This window comes from Mytilus californianus, unplaced genomic scaffold, assembly GCF_021869535.1.
Source record: "Mytilus californianus isolate M0D057914Y unplaced genomic scaffold, xbMytCali1.0.p SCAF_1, whole genome shotgun sequence".
NCBI classification, from domain to species: domain Eukaryota; kingdom Metazoa; phylum Mollusca; class Bivalvia; order Mytilida; family Mytilidae; genus Mytilus; species Mytilus californianus.
In genome coordinates this window covers 72,388,729-72,407,427 of record NW_026262581.1, presented here as the reverse complement: position 1 = coordinate 72,407,427, position 18,699 = coordinate 72,388,729, and the positions used below count along the sequence as shown (strand labels likewise).

The 18,699-nt window shown below is 31.0% G+C and overlaps 1 protein-coding gene across 1 annotated transcript in view; it reads right to left on the bottom strand.

The window, feature by feature from the left end:
* The window catches only part of LOC127723664 (uncharacterized), a 39,175-nt gene extending 20,715 nt beyond the window's left edge, over window positions 1-18,460 (bottom strand). The window contains exons 1-4 of the mRNA XM_052230405.1: window positions 18,261-18,460; window positions 9,429-9,499; window positions 1,921-2,394; window positions 580-670 (exon numbers count right to left, since the gene is read on the bottom strand). Coding sequence (XP_052086365.1) covers window positions 580-670; window positions 1,921-2,394; window positions 9,429-9,483 — 620 coding nt within the window. The 5' untranslated portion in view covers window positions 9,484-9,499; window positions 18,261-18,460. The remainder of the gene's footprint in view (window positions 1-579; window positions 671-1,920; window positions 2,395-9,428; window positions 9,500-18,260) is intronic.
* Window positions 18,461-18,699: the final 239 nt, after the last annotated feature.

Below are 18,699 nucleotides of genomic sequence, written 5' to 3'. Positions count from 1 at the left end.
ACACTGATTTTTTGTTTTATTCTTATTTAATTTTTTTTTTTTCTTTTTACAAGAATTATTTTTGGGATAACTTTTATAAAGTACGCTTGAGACAAAAGATTTGAGAGCCAAATTTAAAGATTAGGGACAACACGAGCTACACGATGTTTTTTAACAGAACAATTTAGGGCACCAAGCCCTACTTGATGTTAGTCTTTAAATGAGTATGAATTATCTCATTTATAGTCATCGGAAAACACACAGCTGTTTGGCTCTTGCCTGTGTCCGCGTATTAAATTAAGTCTAAATACGTATATATGAACAAACGATTTATTCCATAAATTTAAAGAGAAAGACTTTAAAAAAAGTTATATTGTTGTTCTTTTGTGTTTTTTGTATATACCACTGAACTTAAATAATGTTTTGTGAAAGTGGAACAAATATAGTAATATCGATGTGTAATATACAGTAGGCAGTTCAATTATCACAGCTGGAATGCAGTAGGCAGTTCAGTTATCACAGCTGGAATGTGTTCCATTGCTGTATTAAACTAGATACTAGTAATATGTTTGTTTAAATATAGTTTTGTGGAAGCCATACCTAGACTGACTCTTCACTAAACTGGGACTGATGCCATCCCAAACCAAATGATTATGCTCCGAATGTAAACCAGTCCAAACATTTTTTATACCTGAAATAAATTTTCAGAATTGCTAAAGCAACTGCATGGTAATTAAATTACACAAACAATGATAATCTCGTTAAACATTTATATAGTCTTTTCGAAACCTGTCGCGTTATCATGGTAGAAAACAAACGAAAGTTAGGCAGTATGATGAAACAGCAACAACTTCATGTGTAAGTAACATAAAAACTATAGATAATAGAGTCTTTACAATTATTGTTAATTTTGGAAACTGCTGCACGTATCTCGTTACGGGTTTTCATGCGTTTCTATATAAATAATGAAAAATATTCAAAAGTCGTGGCATATAATTTCTGAAGATATTATTGTAAAGTAATGTATGCATAGTTTTAGTAGTACTATTATAAAAACAAATATAATTATTGTATTGCATCAATGATACAAATGAAAAAAGGATCGGGCGCCGGTTTTACGTGCTAATGAATAAGACTAAAAATGAGATTCATGGTATACGTCAATACAAGCAATCCACGATATAAAAACCAAAGATATTAAGAGATAAAACTACGCTTAGAGTATGCTAACATGGAGCATCACATTTCAAAGCGAAAAATCGTTAAACATGCCTTTATATATTTCGTTCTTTTAAGAATACAAGAACTACTTTACATCTTACATTTTAGTAGTTGCATTCAACTGGCATTTTATTTCTAGGGTCATACAAAAGGGTCTAGATGGAGGTCTTTAATTTCAGTATTCATTAAATTTTTATGGCATCATTTTTCTTCTGTAAAATTTTCATGAAATGGTTAAACTACTAAATTTGTCTTTAATCAGATGATTTTTTTATTCTGTACATTGTTCAATCCTGTAATCGGTATTTTATTGCCTAATTCTTTATTTTACGCAGTTATTCTTTATACCTTTGCACCCTTTTATTTTCTATTCATTTTTTTTTCTTAATTTTTCTCTATTCATTATTGTGCTTTGGTCATTATTCTGTAAACCCCATCCACACCCAAATACAAAACATATGTCGGTGTTAATTTTGCATCACAACGACATTTTAGGTAAAGAATTTTGAATCATAAAAATGAATCTGGGTACATAATAATATAAACAGTACCAATTGTAATTTCGACTATTAATGTCTCTTCGGTGATGTTCGAGTCCAAAATATTTGAAAATATACTAATTGAATTTTTCAGTTTACTGTATTCTCTTTTTATATACGGAAAATTGATCAGGTATTATATTTATTTCTAATATTTATGAGGCTGATGATTTAAACTTACCAAGTGACAGGAGATGATCTTGGATGGATTTTGATTGTACTTTTATTGGGACTTCTAGTTTTAACAAAAACGAATAATCTTGTCTACATTTTTCTTGGGCATCATCCCATTTTGATGGATCTGTATTTACACGAATACATATTGCAACACCATCTAATGATGCTTCTGTCCAACCATCACGGCAAAATCCAGTATTTGGAAATTGAGACTGTACATTGTTTCCACCTGTATACCCGCGTTCAGAATCAGTTCCTTCTGCCTCTCGTCTATCTAAAAGTCTCTGTTCAAGTTGTTGCTGTTGGAATCGAAGACTGTTCTGCTGCACAACATTCAAATTTGTTCTCTGAAAGTTTCCAATCCTTGCATTTCCACGAAATCTTGGAACATTTGGTATAGTTCGAAAGTTTTTAATGGGGTCAAAAGGATTTCGTCTTGGTCCATTTAGAAACTGACAATAAGATAATCTTATGATATCTGAAAATAAAATAATATTTCCTTTATTTTTTTCATCTTTTTGTTTTCCCTATTTTTCATTAGTTTCTGTTTGTTAAAGAATGTGTTTCATCCTGTGAAAATATCATCATTCATTTTTCATGTCGTATTTTGTTATATTGTTACCTTCAGTTATTAAGATAACTAACAAATATCAATTTATAATCAAATCTCTGTCTGGAAATTTCTTTCTTTTGTGTCATGTTTAACTTCATTAAAAATGTTGCCTATTATACAATTACAGTTTTATACACATATGAAATTTCACTCTTTACTTATAAAAAGCCAGGGTCATGTTCGCATGTGTTTGTATCATTCAAAGGGTAATGATCTATAACAAAAATCTAAACCGACTTGAATTGGAATATTTAAGAGTCTATATCTTATATTTAAAATAACTTTCAACATTTTGAGTTATTCCATGAAATTAAAATGATATTCATTGCGACATGTTGCTATTGAAGATATTTTGTAACAAATTCCTAACTGTGAATGTTTTTGTAAAATTTTGCGTTTGATCAAAATGATTTCTTTAACCCGAAAAACAATACAGAGCTTTTAAAATTACTCCAGAAAAAAACTTTGATTTGTGAATGTGTTCTGACCTTCTCATACCATTTTTTTTTTATAAATACTCAAATTTTCCCAAAAAGTACTACAAGTTTACAATCTGCATGATAGCATGCGATTACTTGTTTCACATTTTGTGACACCGGGGCCTTTTATAGTTTTTATGGAATTTGCTCATTGTTGAAGGCCGTACGGTGGCATGTAATTGTTCACATTTTTGTCCTCTGGTCTTTATGGATTGTTGTCTCATTGGCAATCATACCGCATCCCCTTATTTTTTATGTACTAACCGTTAATATATTAAGAATATTTTAGTTATTTTCGGTCATATGAAAACAAATAGAAACGCAGTTTGCAATTAGAAAAAAAAGGTATGTTAAAGTTTATACTTTTATTAAAAAAGTAATTATGTTCAATAAATACTTGAACACAGAAAACAAAAAAAATCCATTCATTCATGCAAAACGGGATACGTATTGAAGGTGTAAAGCATATCTACAAGGCAATTTTTATTCATGTGGATAATTTGTTTTATGGTTTTATCACGTTATATCTGTTCATCTATATGTAATGTAATGATAGGAATGCATAGGACATCCTTAGTGTCACATAAAACTAATTTTAGACCAATATCTGTATGTATATCCTATCAACCTCTAAAATTTGTCACACACTCAAAACTGAAATAGATTGCTATAGATTAACATATTTTTAAATATTTTTTTAGATAATTTTGTTAAATTTATTTTGATCGTTTGTCCATTAACTGCGCTTTGTAATTAATGTATCAGACACAGGCACTTGTTTCATGTTACGGGAAAGGTCCCTTCCCCTTTCTATAGAGGGAAAGGGCCTTTAACATCGGCAGCAACAAGTGTCTGCTGTATGAGTCTGATAATCACCAGAGACCCTAACTACTCTTTGAGAACAGTTTTGACCATGGTAAGAAATCAGGAGCTGGAATTTAGTAAAGTACATGCGTTTAGCACCCCTATTATTCTCTAATCTTTATTTTTACAGAGGATGACCTTGAGGTCACTCCGATGTATTGCTATCGCCTAAATTTCCATTATGCAAATTAGTTTTGGGATTTCAACCGATCTATAAAAATTATAGATCCGCGGTCATTACAAGGGAAAAAAGTGCATTTTTATACCTGCGATTCCGTTCTCCGTTCGTACGATGTTTCATCAAAAAATGGAATCATTTCAGTTGTTGATTTCGTACTGAAAATTTGAGTGAATTATCTCCTTATTAAATACAGTTTTATATGTTTAATTGGTGTTTAAGAAAGAGGTCAGGTGCTCATGCTCATTCATAAAATTATCGTTCATTCATGAATTTATCGTAAAATCAAAATCACTACACAGGTCACACAGGTTGCGTCAAATGATTACCTGTTATCTAAAAATAGACCAACTTAACTGACTCCCCTTACTATAGTGTGTGATACGTGTAACATTTTGTGAGGGAATTCGATGTTTGCTATACCACTGTTCATTTCAACGCACTTTATGACGATACCACTTTATCAATATGAATGAAATTTTTTGCAGTGTTTTAAGAAATAATTTTACTTTAAAATCGTGTATCATTTGTGAACTTTTAAATGTTTTACAAGGAAGAATTTTCTGTATAAAGTCAATAATTGTGTGAACTTTTGAAGCCCAAACTTTTTATAGCCTTAAATACGCTAATGAAAGATCCGAAAACTATACCCATACAGAACGACATTTTTTTGAAATTGTAGCAAAACTTTTGGTTGACAAATTTTAATTCGTTATTGCATAAATATCAACTTAAAATATCTGTCATTTTCTCCCTACCCAGTTTACCCCTATTACTCATTATGATGTGGACTGGACATTGTTATTGAATCTTATGCAATTTGATTGGATTAAGTTATTATTAGATTACCTTCAAACTGTTCATGCTTTTTCGTACGAGTATATTGATTAAATCAGAGTGTGCATGAATGTGTACAGTAAATTAAATGACCTGCAAACTGGACACTGGACCAGTCCATATTACGTTTTATCAATGAATAGAATTTTTTTTTTATTTCCCAAATTACAGGGCCCATAAAGGGCATAAAATCAGATACAATTGATTTACATAATTGGTAACAACAATAATAGCAGCATATAAATAGATATTTAGTATATAAGCATTGGCCAGAATCGGATGAATGAAACTTAAGGTATGAAAGGTAACAATTGCCACTTTTTATCTTTTCACATAATTTTCCACATACACATTAGATAATTTATTTTTGATAGCCTATTGCGGAGAAAAAAGAGAAAGTTTACTGTATTAACGTTCCATTAAATACGCCATTTTTCGAAGATAAATGCAGAAAACATTTTTTATGCACGGCTACGCCAGGTAAAATTGTTGTTTATCCTAACAAAAAAATACAATTTTCAGTTTCATTAGAATATTATGATAATAATAAATCCCAAATTTATCATAGTAGTCATTAGATAAAGTCCTTATATGTCCGATCTGCCTATTTTTGGACATCAAAAGATAATACAATCGTTTTAAGGTCAATTTCGTCTACCTCACACAATCTTGTTAGGCACTATAATGAAATGGACCTGAAATTTATTTCACATGTTTCCTGAAAATTGATAAATATCAAAGCAACATAAAGCTGTTTGTTCTAGTTCGTATAATGACAATTTAATGTCATGTTTGTTTGTGATGACCCCCCTTTTCGGGATTGCATCAGAATTATAGTTATCTCGTATCGCATGAGGATGACACATATCAACTGATCAATTATGTTTGGGACTTAGTTTTAAGAAATGATGTCAAAGTAACATTATGAAAATATTTTTAGTAAGCTGAAATATATATTTATTTTTTACATGTTTATGTCTTGTAAGATATTTTATTTCTGTCCCGTTTTTCAACATTTGCGTCTGGAAAGTTGAAATGTTTTAACTGAATGGTTAATTTAAATTTATTATGAAAATTGTTAAAATTAAATCAATAAAGGAAATTATTGCCCAGTTACAAACACTACCAGGGGATAATCCATAATGATTTTTTTTTAGTTATATGTTTCAGCACATGTATAATTAACCCCAACTTTAGCCTGGTAAACTTGTTGTCTCCTTGTGAAATATAAAACATATTTAAAATGATTTCCTGCTAAAGTCTTTTATTGATATAAATTTAAAACCGTCTTGCTTCTCACTAGTCAACACTCCTGTCCTGTCAGGTTTAATTCTTATATATATGGATGAAAAATAAAAGTCCACAAAACATTAACATGACAGCAATTGCTTTTACAGCCTTTAAGGCTTTGATTTTTTTTTACAGAAGAGTGTCCACCATGCACTTGCACTGCACTATAATAATAGTAGAATAGAATGATATACAAATAGATGAAAATTATATAAACATGCAACCGTAATATTAATATAATATATAACAACAAACCAGTGTAATCTCTGGAACTATTATTATATTAGTATAATAGTCTAAAGTATACTGATTTGTATCACTACAATATAATAGTTATTACGGTGAGGTTGAATTTCCTGTCATTTATTCATCATCCAAGCACATACTTGTATCAGAAAAAAAATCTGTAAATTAACCTCAGTTCAGGTATAGAGATGTGATCTGTTTCTGTGACATGTGCTTTTGACCATCCACAAGAACATGCGGTCATCCGATGTTCAGTACTTCAGTACTTTGATTTATCCATTTTTTTCTCTATTCTTTATTTCTAGTCCCATTGTTTTGTATTTTGGCACATTTTCCCTTTTATATAAACCCCATTCAGACCCTTTAATATTTTGTAACTTCTTGCCTTTTTCAATAGCAATGCGTTATAATTTTTTCACTAGTAGAACCTTATTTCTCAAAATCTTTAACATACTTCTCAAATAAAATCCTCACAAAATATCTACCCAATTCGTATTTTATTTACTGTTTTTTTTCTTCATACTGACTTTAAACATTTTTTTTATAAGTTTCATACGAAAATTGAGAGACATCTTTTCCTATAAAAAATATGTTTTCAATTCTTTTTGGTGGGGTTCGTGTTGTTCAGTCTTTAGTTGTCTATGTTGTGTTTTGAAGATTGTTGGTTGTCTTTTTGGTTGTTTATCGTATTCAGCCATGCCATTGTCAGTTTGTTTTCGACTTATGACCTTTGGTATCTTCCGCCTCTCTTGTATCTCTAAAATTACCGTATGGGCCTATCTCTCTTTTTTCAGGTCTTTTGATTTATATAGTCATTATCTATTTTAAACGCGATTTCAATTATGAATATATTGTTTTTAGAATATTATATATTTTATATTCTTAAAAACTGGAAGTCAATAAAAAAGCAACCCAACGACATACTAATACTCAATAAGAACAAAGACAGTTAGAGGTCAATAGACAGTCTTCAACAATAGACGAATGGCGATATCATATTTAAAGGGTAAATCGTCCCGATTAAATTAGCGATGAATAAATCTTACATCAAATATGTGTCATCAATATCAAATTGTATAAAGCACAATCATGAAGATATTACAATAAAGTTCGCCCAATGACAAGGTTCCTGGTATGGAACCGGCATAAACCAGCTTTGAGAACTCAATTCTTCTATTTTCATCTCGATGAGTAACGAACAAACATGATAAATAAAATGAGCATACATGTAGTTATAACAATAAAGTCGCTGTTAAATAAGTCCATTTCAGATAAAACAGCGTATCGGAGAATAAGGATTATCGATGGTCAACAAATAAAACAAGTTCTATTAGTATGTAATCTCCCGATATAGAAATCATGCTTTATTTCACTCTTATATCTGTCGCTTTATTTGTAATGTTTTGTACAAATAAGTACACCAATTCAAAAATTGCTTTTAAATCTGAATAAATGAAAATGCGGGTATACGTCACTGAGACAGCAACCCAACGACAAAACTAACCAAAATCGGGCAACATACAATCTTTAAAAATAGGCAAGGCTCTACATATCTCCCCACCCACCTCAACCCCGCAGAGTCTATAAAACTTAAGAAAATGTGAATAGACAGGATTCCTCAACTGGTTGGCCCTCTTTTGCTGTGTAATATATTACAATTGTAAAACCTCAAACTATTTTCTATCAGAAATTTTGCGTCAAGTTGAAATAATTTTTAACATCCCAAAAAATGCAGTCATACTATATGTTAAATAGAGATGTGTCATTTATGGCATTGAGTTTTCTAAGCTTTTGAGGGAAAAAAATAATTTCTACATTAAAGACAAGGAAACTGTCCACCCACTTAGAATAACCTATGAAAATATAACATGTCAAACATGACAAGTACATTTTATTTGTAAATGGATGGCATGTGCTTTGTTCGAGAGTTTATAGTGCCTATCATCGTCATTAAACGAATTATAACTTGCACTGTTTTTATTTGCATAATTGCCATTGTGATAAACTACCAAATGAATAAAATATGGCCAAACACCTATACTTTGTTTTTACCACAACAATAACGATATTAATGACAAAATACATATCAAATATTTGACAACACCTGATGAATTAGATTTTCTAGGAGCATTTTTAATTCGGAATAATATTAATTTTGAATAGGAAAACAAAAAATAAAAAGCGTCAATGGGTATAAAGCAGCATCAATAAAATAAAAAGCAAAAATGAAATAAATAAACAGAAAAAACTCAATTAGATACTAGTAGTGCACACATTAGTGTAAACAATATTTTATTGTGAAAATATTAACATAAAACATAAACATTACAATATGACATTTTTATAAGAATTTGAAAACAATTGACTTTTCACATTTACAAATTCCTCTCCTAATTTACTTTAACAGATTTTTCTCCAAGCACACATTGAAATAACTCTTGTGATTTTTTTCTGAAATACTTGACTGTTATAGTGTACAATGTTGTGTTATAGAGAAAACGGTAGTATTTATTCTTCCATAGGCGACAATACTAACATTTTCTAATTTACTACTTTTTATAATAAAAACCTGGACAAAAAAGTTATGTGTGGTATTAGTACTTTATTATTCTGTTTTAGAAATTGAAGTCAAATAGTATCATGACCAACTTCCAACGGAGCTTGTTTATGGTATCCATGCCCACCGTCATTTTACTGCAAATTTATGAAAATTTGGAAGTCTCTTCGAATAATTCTCAAGAAAATATTTCAATGGGTTTCAAAATTTATATTGTAAATATACACACTTTAGTTATTCATGAATGAATAAAACAATATATTATACCCTTACATCAAATCACAGCGCTCCTAAGTTGACTTCCTTCGCCTGCCTTGGGTACACAAAAGGCTAAAGCTGGGAAAATGTAATACTACTTTTTTCCTTCTATGAACTATCAACGGTCATTTTCGGGGAATCGAAAAAAATGCAATAATTTTATGTTCATACATATATTACATGTACTAACCTGTGAGAAGAAGAAATGCAAAGGCTGTACTGACCACATACCGCCACCTGGTCATTATCTGGTTTGGTCACCTAAAAGAAAAGAAGTCATTAAAGTTTTTTTCAATCAATGATTCTGCTTTCTTATTAAAAAAAAATAAAAGATGGCGATAGGGTTTATTGGTACTTCCAAACAAGAAAACTATACACCTAAGTCAAAATGACGTTCAACGGAACTCTACAACAAAGGTAAAGGGCCAATACCCTTGTAAGAATGAAAAGAAACTGACTAGGTATTCAAAAGACTTCGAAGAAAGACAGCATCGTTGCCAAATTAAAAGAAATTACCTGAAGTACCGTTATATGCACAAGACGAGACAAAACGAGGTTTTCTATCGCACTTGGTGCTTCTAATGGGACCTTTACCTGCGATTCTGATCATATACAGTCGAGTCCGGTAATTTCGTTCGTCCGGTTATTAAGATTTTTGTTTACAAAACTTCCAATAAACGGATTTGTCAGATAAGCGACATTACCAGACATCATCGTATAATGCTGCACTGTAATTGGCGCTACTGACTGAAACCTAGAGTTGATATTAGAGTAGAGTTAAGGAATGATTTCTAATTATGTATTAATTTAAAGGCTTCCATTCAGTAACTGCGAGTATACTTTGAACTTGGTATCAATTGGTACTGTTTTACTTTTAACTGTACTTATTTGCATGTAAAACCGATATTAAAAAAAGATGATAACAACTCAGGAATCTAGTCAAAGGGTTTTCTGTGTTAAAGCTTAGTGTTAATTGGCCTTTAAAAATGTGGATGTTGATAGAAAATCATTGATGGCCTATATTGTATTCATTCATAGACTTTCTAGACTCTGTTTTAATATAGAGCTTGACCTATGGTATAAACACTTTTTTTGTTGTTGCAAATCGTTTTTTTACATCTAGATAATTTTGTGCTGTTTCTGGCTGTCTTATTGAAGTACAAGGCAACATTTCATACTACAAAGTATGTGTATACATTTTAGTCATACAAATGTACCAATGTCTATTTCATATATATTTATGCACAATGACTAAACACTTGGAAATTGTTGAAAAGTTCTAGACACATTTTGAGCTCGGCCTTTTTCATGCGCTATAGTTCAGAAAGACGTATGACCGATTTACCCTGATTTTGCTTCTCTCACGAGATAAAAAATATAAGGAAAAACATTGGAATTTTAAATACTAGAGAATCTAAATCATGTTTAACAGTCTATTCAGGTGGTAGTGTACAGGTTGAGGTAAAATTCTGATTATCATGATTATTGGAAATATAATTATACTTCAAGAATTTTGCAACAATTTCCCGTGTGTTCATAAAATCAAAGTAAATATAATATTTAGTGCTATACAGCGCTTTTAAACAAATTCTGATAAAAACATTGCATATTTGAAAAATCAGCATAGGAGGACTGACAACTGTGCTGATGTAAAATTTACACAACTTAATTTCGAGCGTCCCAACCCTTATGTGTAGTCAAGATCATAAAACATTTATTTGTACGTCTTTATGGAAAATTTTCATTTTACAGAATGTTTGATAACCGATAGGAATGTTCATCAAAGATCGTTAACGTATTTCTTTCATTTGCCTTGACGTCTAAATAACCATATCTTATCGCATCAAAAAGTTGTTCTAGTATGTCAATACATGTACTTGCAACTAATTGAACACTTCTTATAAATAATTAACATGTTCTCGGATTATTTAACATATGTTTCGGATTATTATCTTGCATGAATGTAATTTGTACCTGCTCATGTCGCAATTGATATATTTATATTTTATAGTGCAAATGAACACTTTGGTTTTTTTTCTCGAATTGGTGCAAATTTTAATGTTATAAACTAAAAAGAATGACACTGCTTAGCTTAACTTCCGATAGATTTTGCTTTTGGCTATGATTGTCCTTGTTGTTCATTTTAAAAAAACTAAAAACTGACCTTAGCTTTTCAAAATTGCGGCTTTGCTCCATTGTTCTGCATTCAAAATTAGCTATAGTTTTGTGACAGCCTCTAAAGCTCGGAAACATTTCAAAATTTTACAAAAAATATAAGCGATTAGGTGCATTTCGAAAATGGCCCTAGTTTGAAATATATACAGGAGAAATTGGTTCTATCCATTTTTAAAGTCATATTTTAGAAATTGAAAAGAAACAAGTAAAAAAGGATATCTTAATCAAGGGTACACCTCTTCTGGTTAATACCGGATAATGTTATAAATAGTAGATACTTTCAGATGGTTTCCTGTTTCGAAGCGAATACAGTTCATCGGTTGATATTTTCTGACACTGTGGGTTTATTGTTTTACAGTGAATTTATTGGGTTTGCACATTGCTTTGAAGCGGACAGCACAAAGATTACCGTTGTTGGAGAAAGATGCGTTTATATTTGACAACAATGCTTATAAAGAATCATACATATGAAAATAAGGAGATGTGGTATGAATGCCAATGAGACAACTACCCACCAAAGTTCAAATGAAGTGGATGTAAGCAATACAGTCGATTTTGGAAAATCTGTATTTCTCCGATCTAAAAGCATCTTAAATAATATGTCGTAATGCTAATTCAGATGTGAATCCAAATTTACGTGGACTTTTTATTTTCATAATAAAGATATTGATTTTTTGAAACTTTGAATATTATTTTACAAGCTTAGTTTTTGAATCTTGGGTTTTAATTCTGAACATTTTTTCATGCTTGCATGCAGTTAACATGCAACTTCTACGACAAAATAAAAAAGAAGCATACGATACATGTACTAACTTCAGTGAGAATGACAAGTCTAAATATCATCATATATACACTGAAGACCAAAAAGTTGGGAAGCCAAATTTATCAAACGCTCTGGAGCATCAAAATTATGAAGGGCCTTATTGAAACAATCATATCAAAACTGTATATTTATTAATAAGCTCAATTTGTCAGAGGAAACACTGAACATAATTTTAAATATACAAAATGTACTTAAATAATTCATTACATGAAAATTTATAGACAGGCGAAAAATGATCAGTTAATGAACCTTTCCTTTGAATAATTGATAGGAAAACAATATATTCGTCTGGAACATAAATTTTAGATTAAAGTTTAAAATATTTATGTATTCCCCTTATTCATCAATCACATGGTGCACATGATAAATCACGTGAAACGACACATTTTAATTGGCAAAATATCTTCGACTTCTAAAAACCATTTCATCCAATTAATCCAACTGGTCATAAACAACAAGGAGGATAGATAGTTAACTTTAAATGAGCCAACGTTGCCCTTCCAAAGCACTTGTTTTGATACCAAGTGTTAAGTGGAATGTGTTATGCTGAGTATTTAAAAATTTAATTACGATGTAATATGGACGTCTCTTTTAGTCAGTCTTTCCTTTGTACAGGGGTCTTTTCTCGAATGACACCCTTGGTATTGTTTTTTTAAATATTCAAATTTGAATTCATTGAGTTTTTATGAACTTGATTAATTCCGCTCATGACAGGTATGGTACAAATGCCATCATTGAAGGACACCAGGCTTACGATTTAGTAGGTCACACAAAGGTTTTTGTCCACACAAAAGTCGACAGTGCCAATCGAAAAGAAAACAATGAAGGCCAAATCACAGCACTTCGGGAATTTTCTCTTTTTTTTAATAATATTAGTTTATATATTATTCTTAATTTCCAGGATTTTAGAAGATCATCATACATAATCAACTGTTATTTTAATAATATCGTATGGTGAAGAGAAAGAACACATGAAATAAGTGAAAAAAGGTTAAAATATAAGAGAATATTTACTAAAACAATAATAAGAAAAAAGGGGGGTACTTTCCCCCCAAACACGTGTGGGCCAAATTAAGATGTTGAAGAGATATGAATTAAATTCATGCGTGATTAAATTTTTTTATGACTCCCTCTCTTTTAAATAAATGTCTATTTCAATGAAGGTGTGGTTTTATAATGTAATAAAAAATAATATATCCAATATAAAAAACAAATATTAATGTGAACACATCTAAAGGTTTGCATTTGCATAATGCAACTGACAGCTACAAACTAAATTATTGTTTCTATCTCATATTAATGGTCCAGTAGATATTACATCACTAACTCGTTGACGCCATCGTGTGACATTGACAGGATAGATGTGTAATAAAGCTGTAATATTTCATGTCAATCACTATGGAAACCGTAACTATAATTTCTTATTTCACAGGCAATTGAACATCATACATGTATATTATTACACGTCCTGGCATACACTACAGTTACTGACAGAATGACAAAGATAGCACATGTTTTATTAGTATTTATAATAATAATTGTAATGTTGTAGTACCTACTTTACCATTTATTGTTGAAATCTTTGTATTTTCATTTTCGTATTTGGTTTAAACAGAGATTTTACCATTTATTAAGCTTTTATTTTCGATGCGTATCATTCACTTCATATTCACATCGCAGTGAATACAGATTAACTATCGTTGAATTCGTATTTCAACTTTGCAAAAGAGTATTCTTTAATCACGGGAGGTTAAGTGGATAACCTTGCCGTACCATTTCTTTTAAATCTTTATTATTTTATTGATGATATTAAAGGTGATTTGCGTCCTATATATAGCAACTAAATCTTCCTAGTACGGCGGTGTTATGTTATTGTATTCACACAACTCATGTTATATTTAAATTATGTGGATTAGCTTTTAAATTGCATTTGAATAAAATTTTATAGACAAAGAAAAGATTATGATCCAAGTTGCAATTTACCTATGAACAAGATGTAATGTCATTACTGTAATGGCAACAACTATATATCATATACACATAGATGAAAAGTCTATGTTTTTGGTGTACTTAGTCACAAGATAAATGAAAATATGTCTTCTTTTTATACAAAAAAAAATAAACATATACTAATAAAATGAGTACTAAAATGATCCTTTGTTACCTTTGAAATTTTGTTTCAGGAATTCCCGTCGCCAAAATTGATGTATTTGATGATTTACTGTCAACACATAAATCTTCATGTCTTTGCAAGTTTGTTCTTAATCATTGATTTTATATATTTCTTATAAGTAAAAAAGTCGTTAATCAGACACATAATTAGGATCTATCCCCACTCCCCCCTCCCCCTCCAGTTTTGTTTTGGTGTGATTCGTGTTAGTCGTTAGTTTTCTATGAAGTATGAGTGTTATGTAGACGGTTGTTTGTCCTTTTGTCATTTTTTTCCATATCCTGATAAATCATTGGTAACAAAATTCTTACTTCTCTCTTTTGGTTCATGCAATTTAAAAAAAAAAAATGGAACGCTTGCCTATACAAATGAAAAATAGTTTTGTTTGCGCAAATACAAAACGAAATCAAACCCCGTTTTGAAAAGCAATGAAATGTTGATAAAAACTCCTACATCAACAATGAAGTAAACATTTGTTTATAAAATATGATAAACTATATCATTAATATTTAAGTATAAAGGGTCAACTTTAGTCATTTACGTAAAAGCTTGACAAAATTTATACTGTGTTAAACAAGAAGACAAAAATGCCTATAAAATGCAGATGTCTGCCTAATTAATTACCAACGCAAGTTTTCATACGTTAACTAATAAAATATATAGTGAGTAAGACGATTTTCTACATATTTCTGTATCAAAAATATAATAATAAAGTGAGGTAAACTTGTCACTGAGAAAACTATCCATTTGACCAAATGACAAGGATTTAAGTAATTATAGGTCACCGCACATACTTCTACAGAGTACATACAAACTAAGTCTCTTTCATCTTGCAATGGTATTAAAACATTTGACTGTTCTACACTTTACACAAGTTAATCCCATTCCAAACGAAAAGACAAATTTAAAGAATTGGTCCTGCTTTAATTTATAAAAAAGAATGGCCGACGTAAATACAAGTATCTTGTCTTAGGGAGGGACAAATCTTACTTTGTAAAAAAAAAATCACTCTGATTCTAACAACATCTTCTCTGAAACTGACATTATCAAGATTCTTGATTGACAACATATTTGTTACGGTTTGGAGGACGTGTTTTTCAACAAATTATTGTCATTTCCATGGGAACCAACTGAAGTCTTCTTCCTGCTTACTTGTTCCTTTAATCATATGAGGCTGACTTCATACAGAAGCTTCTTATGAAGAATGAAAAGAAGCTAGCACTATCATTTAACTTCGCGTTACGTTATATACATGATTGCGTCCGGTCACTAAATAGTTCAAAGTTTGATGATTATGTTGAACGCATCTATCCCATTGAACTTGAAATGAAGAACACAACACATGCATCTAGAAATTGACAGTAAGGGTTGGTCGATAACAAAATTTATGACAAAAGAGATGATTTCAGCTTCCCAATTGAGAACTTTCCATTTCTATGTATCAACATTCCAGCAGCGCTGGCATACGGATTATATATCTCACAGTTGGTACGATATTCCAGAGCTTGCATTCCCTATCATGATTTCCATGATGGGGGAGAGGGTGTTATTGCTTACAAGGAAGCTATTAAACCAAGAGTTCCAAGTGGTGAAGTGGACATCATCCCAGCGAAATCTTACGGACACCATCATGCGTTGATTGACCGTTATGGAATATCTGTTTCATATATGTTGGACATATATGTTCCAATTGTCGTAACCACAGTCCCAGCCTCTTTTCTTCGAATGTGACCAAACGAATTAGACCTATCACCGGTTTTGTACTCCCATGAGCAGCACGACGTGTGACACATGTGGAGCAGGATCTGCTTCAGTGACTCTTTTGGAGCAACTGAGATCCCCTCAGATTTTTGCTGGGGTTAGTGTTGTTCAGTCTTTAGTTTTCTATGTTGTTTTTTGTGTACTGTTGTTTGTATTTTGGTCTTTTTTCAATTTTTTGTCATGGCATTGTCAGTTTGTTTTCGACTAATGAGTTTGAATATCCCTTTGGTATCTTTCGTCTCTCTTCTATAAACGGCTAAAGAATAACGACATGTGAAATAATTCAAAAAAAGAAAACCAACAGTTTGATTAAAGCTAAAACCCACAAACGAAAAACAGATATGACAGTCTGCAAATAATGACAACTACTGAATTACAATCGCGAGCTCCTGATACAGGCACATGAAGAATGTAGCGGAGTTGTCATGTTTGTGAACCTGCAACCCTCTCCTTATCCTGGACGGTGGTGTAACAGCACAATATAAAAGTTCATAGACAGTATAATATGATGTCTATAGGAGGGTGTAAGTGTCATCTTCATTATATATTTGAAACAAATATCACTATCAAAGCAATATGATAAAAATACTTTTAGAAAGATCTTCATGATAAAATTCATGAATAATTCAGGTAAAATCATATAGTTAGACCATACACATTAAGGTGGCATCTTAATTGTTACCAGTAAATTATGATAGACAAATATATCACAAACATATCTACTATATAACGTTGATTTATGGTTTTATTCTTATTAGTAAAGTAGATATACTTGTAATTAGTGTTTGTTCAGAGATATGGTTAAGGAAATTACTTCAAATCACTTTCCACATAAGGACATTCCCGCATATTTGTATTTTATGATAATTTCTTTGAGAAATTTCCTACATTCCATTCTTGCTACTAAATTTTAATCTCGTAAACATTTTTACAAAGATAGAATAGAGAATGAAAACGGGGAATGTGTCAAAGAGACAACAGCATGACCAAAGAGCAGAAAACAGCCCAAGGCCACCAATGGGTCTTCAATGCAGCGGGAAAATCCCGCGCTCGGAGGCAGGCTTCAGCTGACCACCTAAACAATAATGTATACTACTGCAGCGAAATGGACAAAAATACCTTTATTAGATAAATTGTGTACCTGTCAAACTAGTTTTTTTACTAATAATGGTAGCTAAGGTGTTTATGGGGTCCTGTGTACATTTACATCGGGCAACTGAAACTGAGAAATGAAATTGCTATTCGAAGTAGATATTTAATTGATTGTTTTTATATTAGTTATCTTTTTACTTATACTATTTATATATAACTGAATACATAATATATAATTTTCAAAGTACGCTCGTTTTTCATAATAAGTTGACGCTTTCGTATAAGATATCTAGACGTTCTACCATACACCTGCATGACAGTTGTATTCGATATATTATGTCTCAGCAAACACATAAACTTTTATTTATTCAACAACATAAAATGAAAACTAAATGTACTATATTTATCAATGATGACATTTTGGTGCTTTCAACACGTCACAAAGTCTACAATATTGCCCTTTTATTTGACATATTTTCGATTGCGTTATAAACTTCCTGGTATAACAACCCTTTAACATCTTAGTAAATGTTGTATTCAAAAATTCAAACGCCACATAAAATATAACCACAAAAACGTAGAACATAACTTTTACTAATTAATATAAGACTGTATATGTGGGTGTAAATTTTAAGGTAAAGAAAATATTTTTATTATTAATTCGTTATTTTAAATCATTTCAACTAATAGTTTCCGAAAATATCTTGGCTATTTCGTTTTGATATTCATTCTGCAAGAATTTATTGAAGAAATCATTTCCTGTAACATATTTGAGACTACCATAATTGTTTTATTTTGGGGGGAGGGGGAGGGGGTTGTAGTGATTAACATATCTATTTTTTACCTTTATGACAAAAAGTTTGTTTCTATTAAAATTCCGTAAAAAAAACAACTAGAAACTTGACTGATCTAACAGTATATTAATGGTACGATATATCAAATATATTCTTCTTATGTATGTAAGTTTTTCAAGGTAAAATATTATGTGTAAGTTTACTTACATGTCTGTTCTGACAATTATGGGCTATTTTTCTTCCGATTGATAAATATTTTTAAAATGCCAAATCAGCAGAAAGATTTAAATCCAAAAACACATCTACATTTAATATATGAAACGAAGATATCCTAAAAACGAAAATATTCCTTTCACAACAACACAATGACACTCATAAATATTCCGAATATATAAATGATCACTTATTGGTGCTCCTTGTCTTGTTCCAAAATTACCATAGTTGTTGATTTGGTTAGTGATGTATTCGGATATGTCAATGTTCGTAGCCCGAGGCACATTCACTTTGCATGTCTGTCATTTGCTCCTTGACAAGACGTTACATTGATACCTGAGGGACAATGATCAGATCACACAAAATATCAACTTTTAGTATCACCTCTTGTGCGTATCATCTGATCATCTGTAACAATGATACTTGTAACACC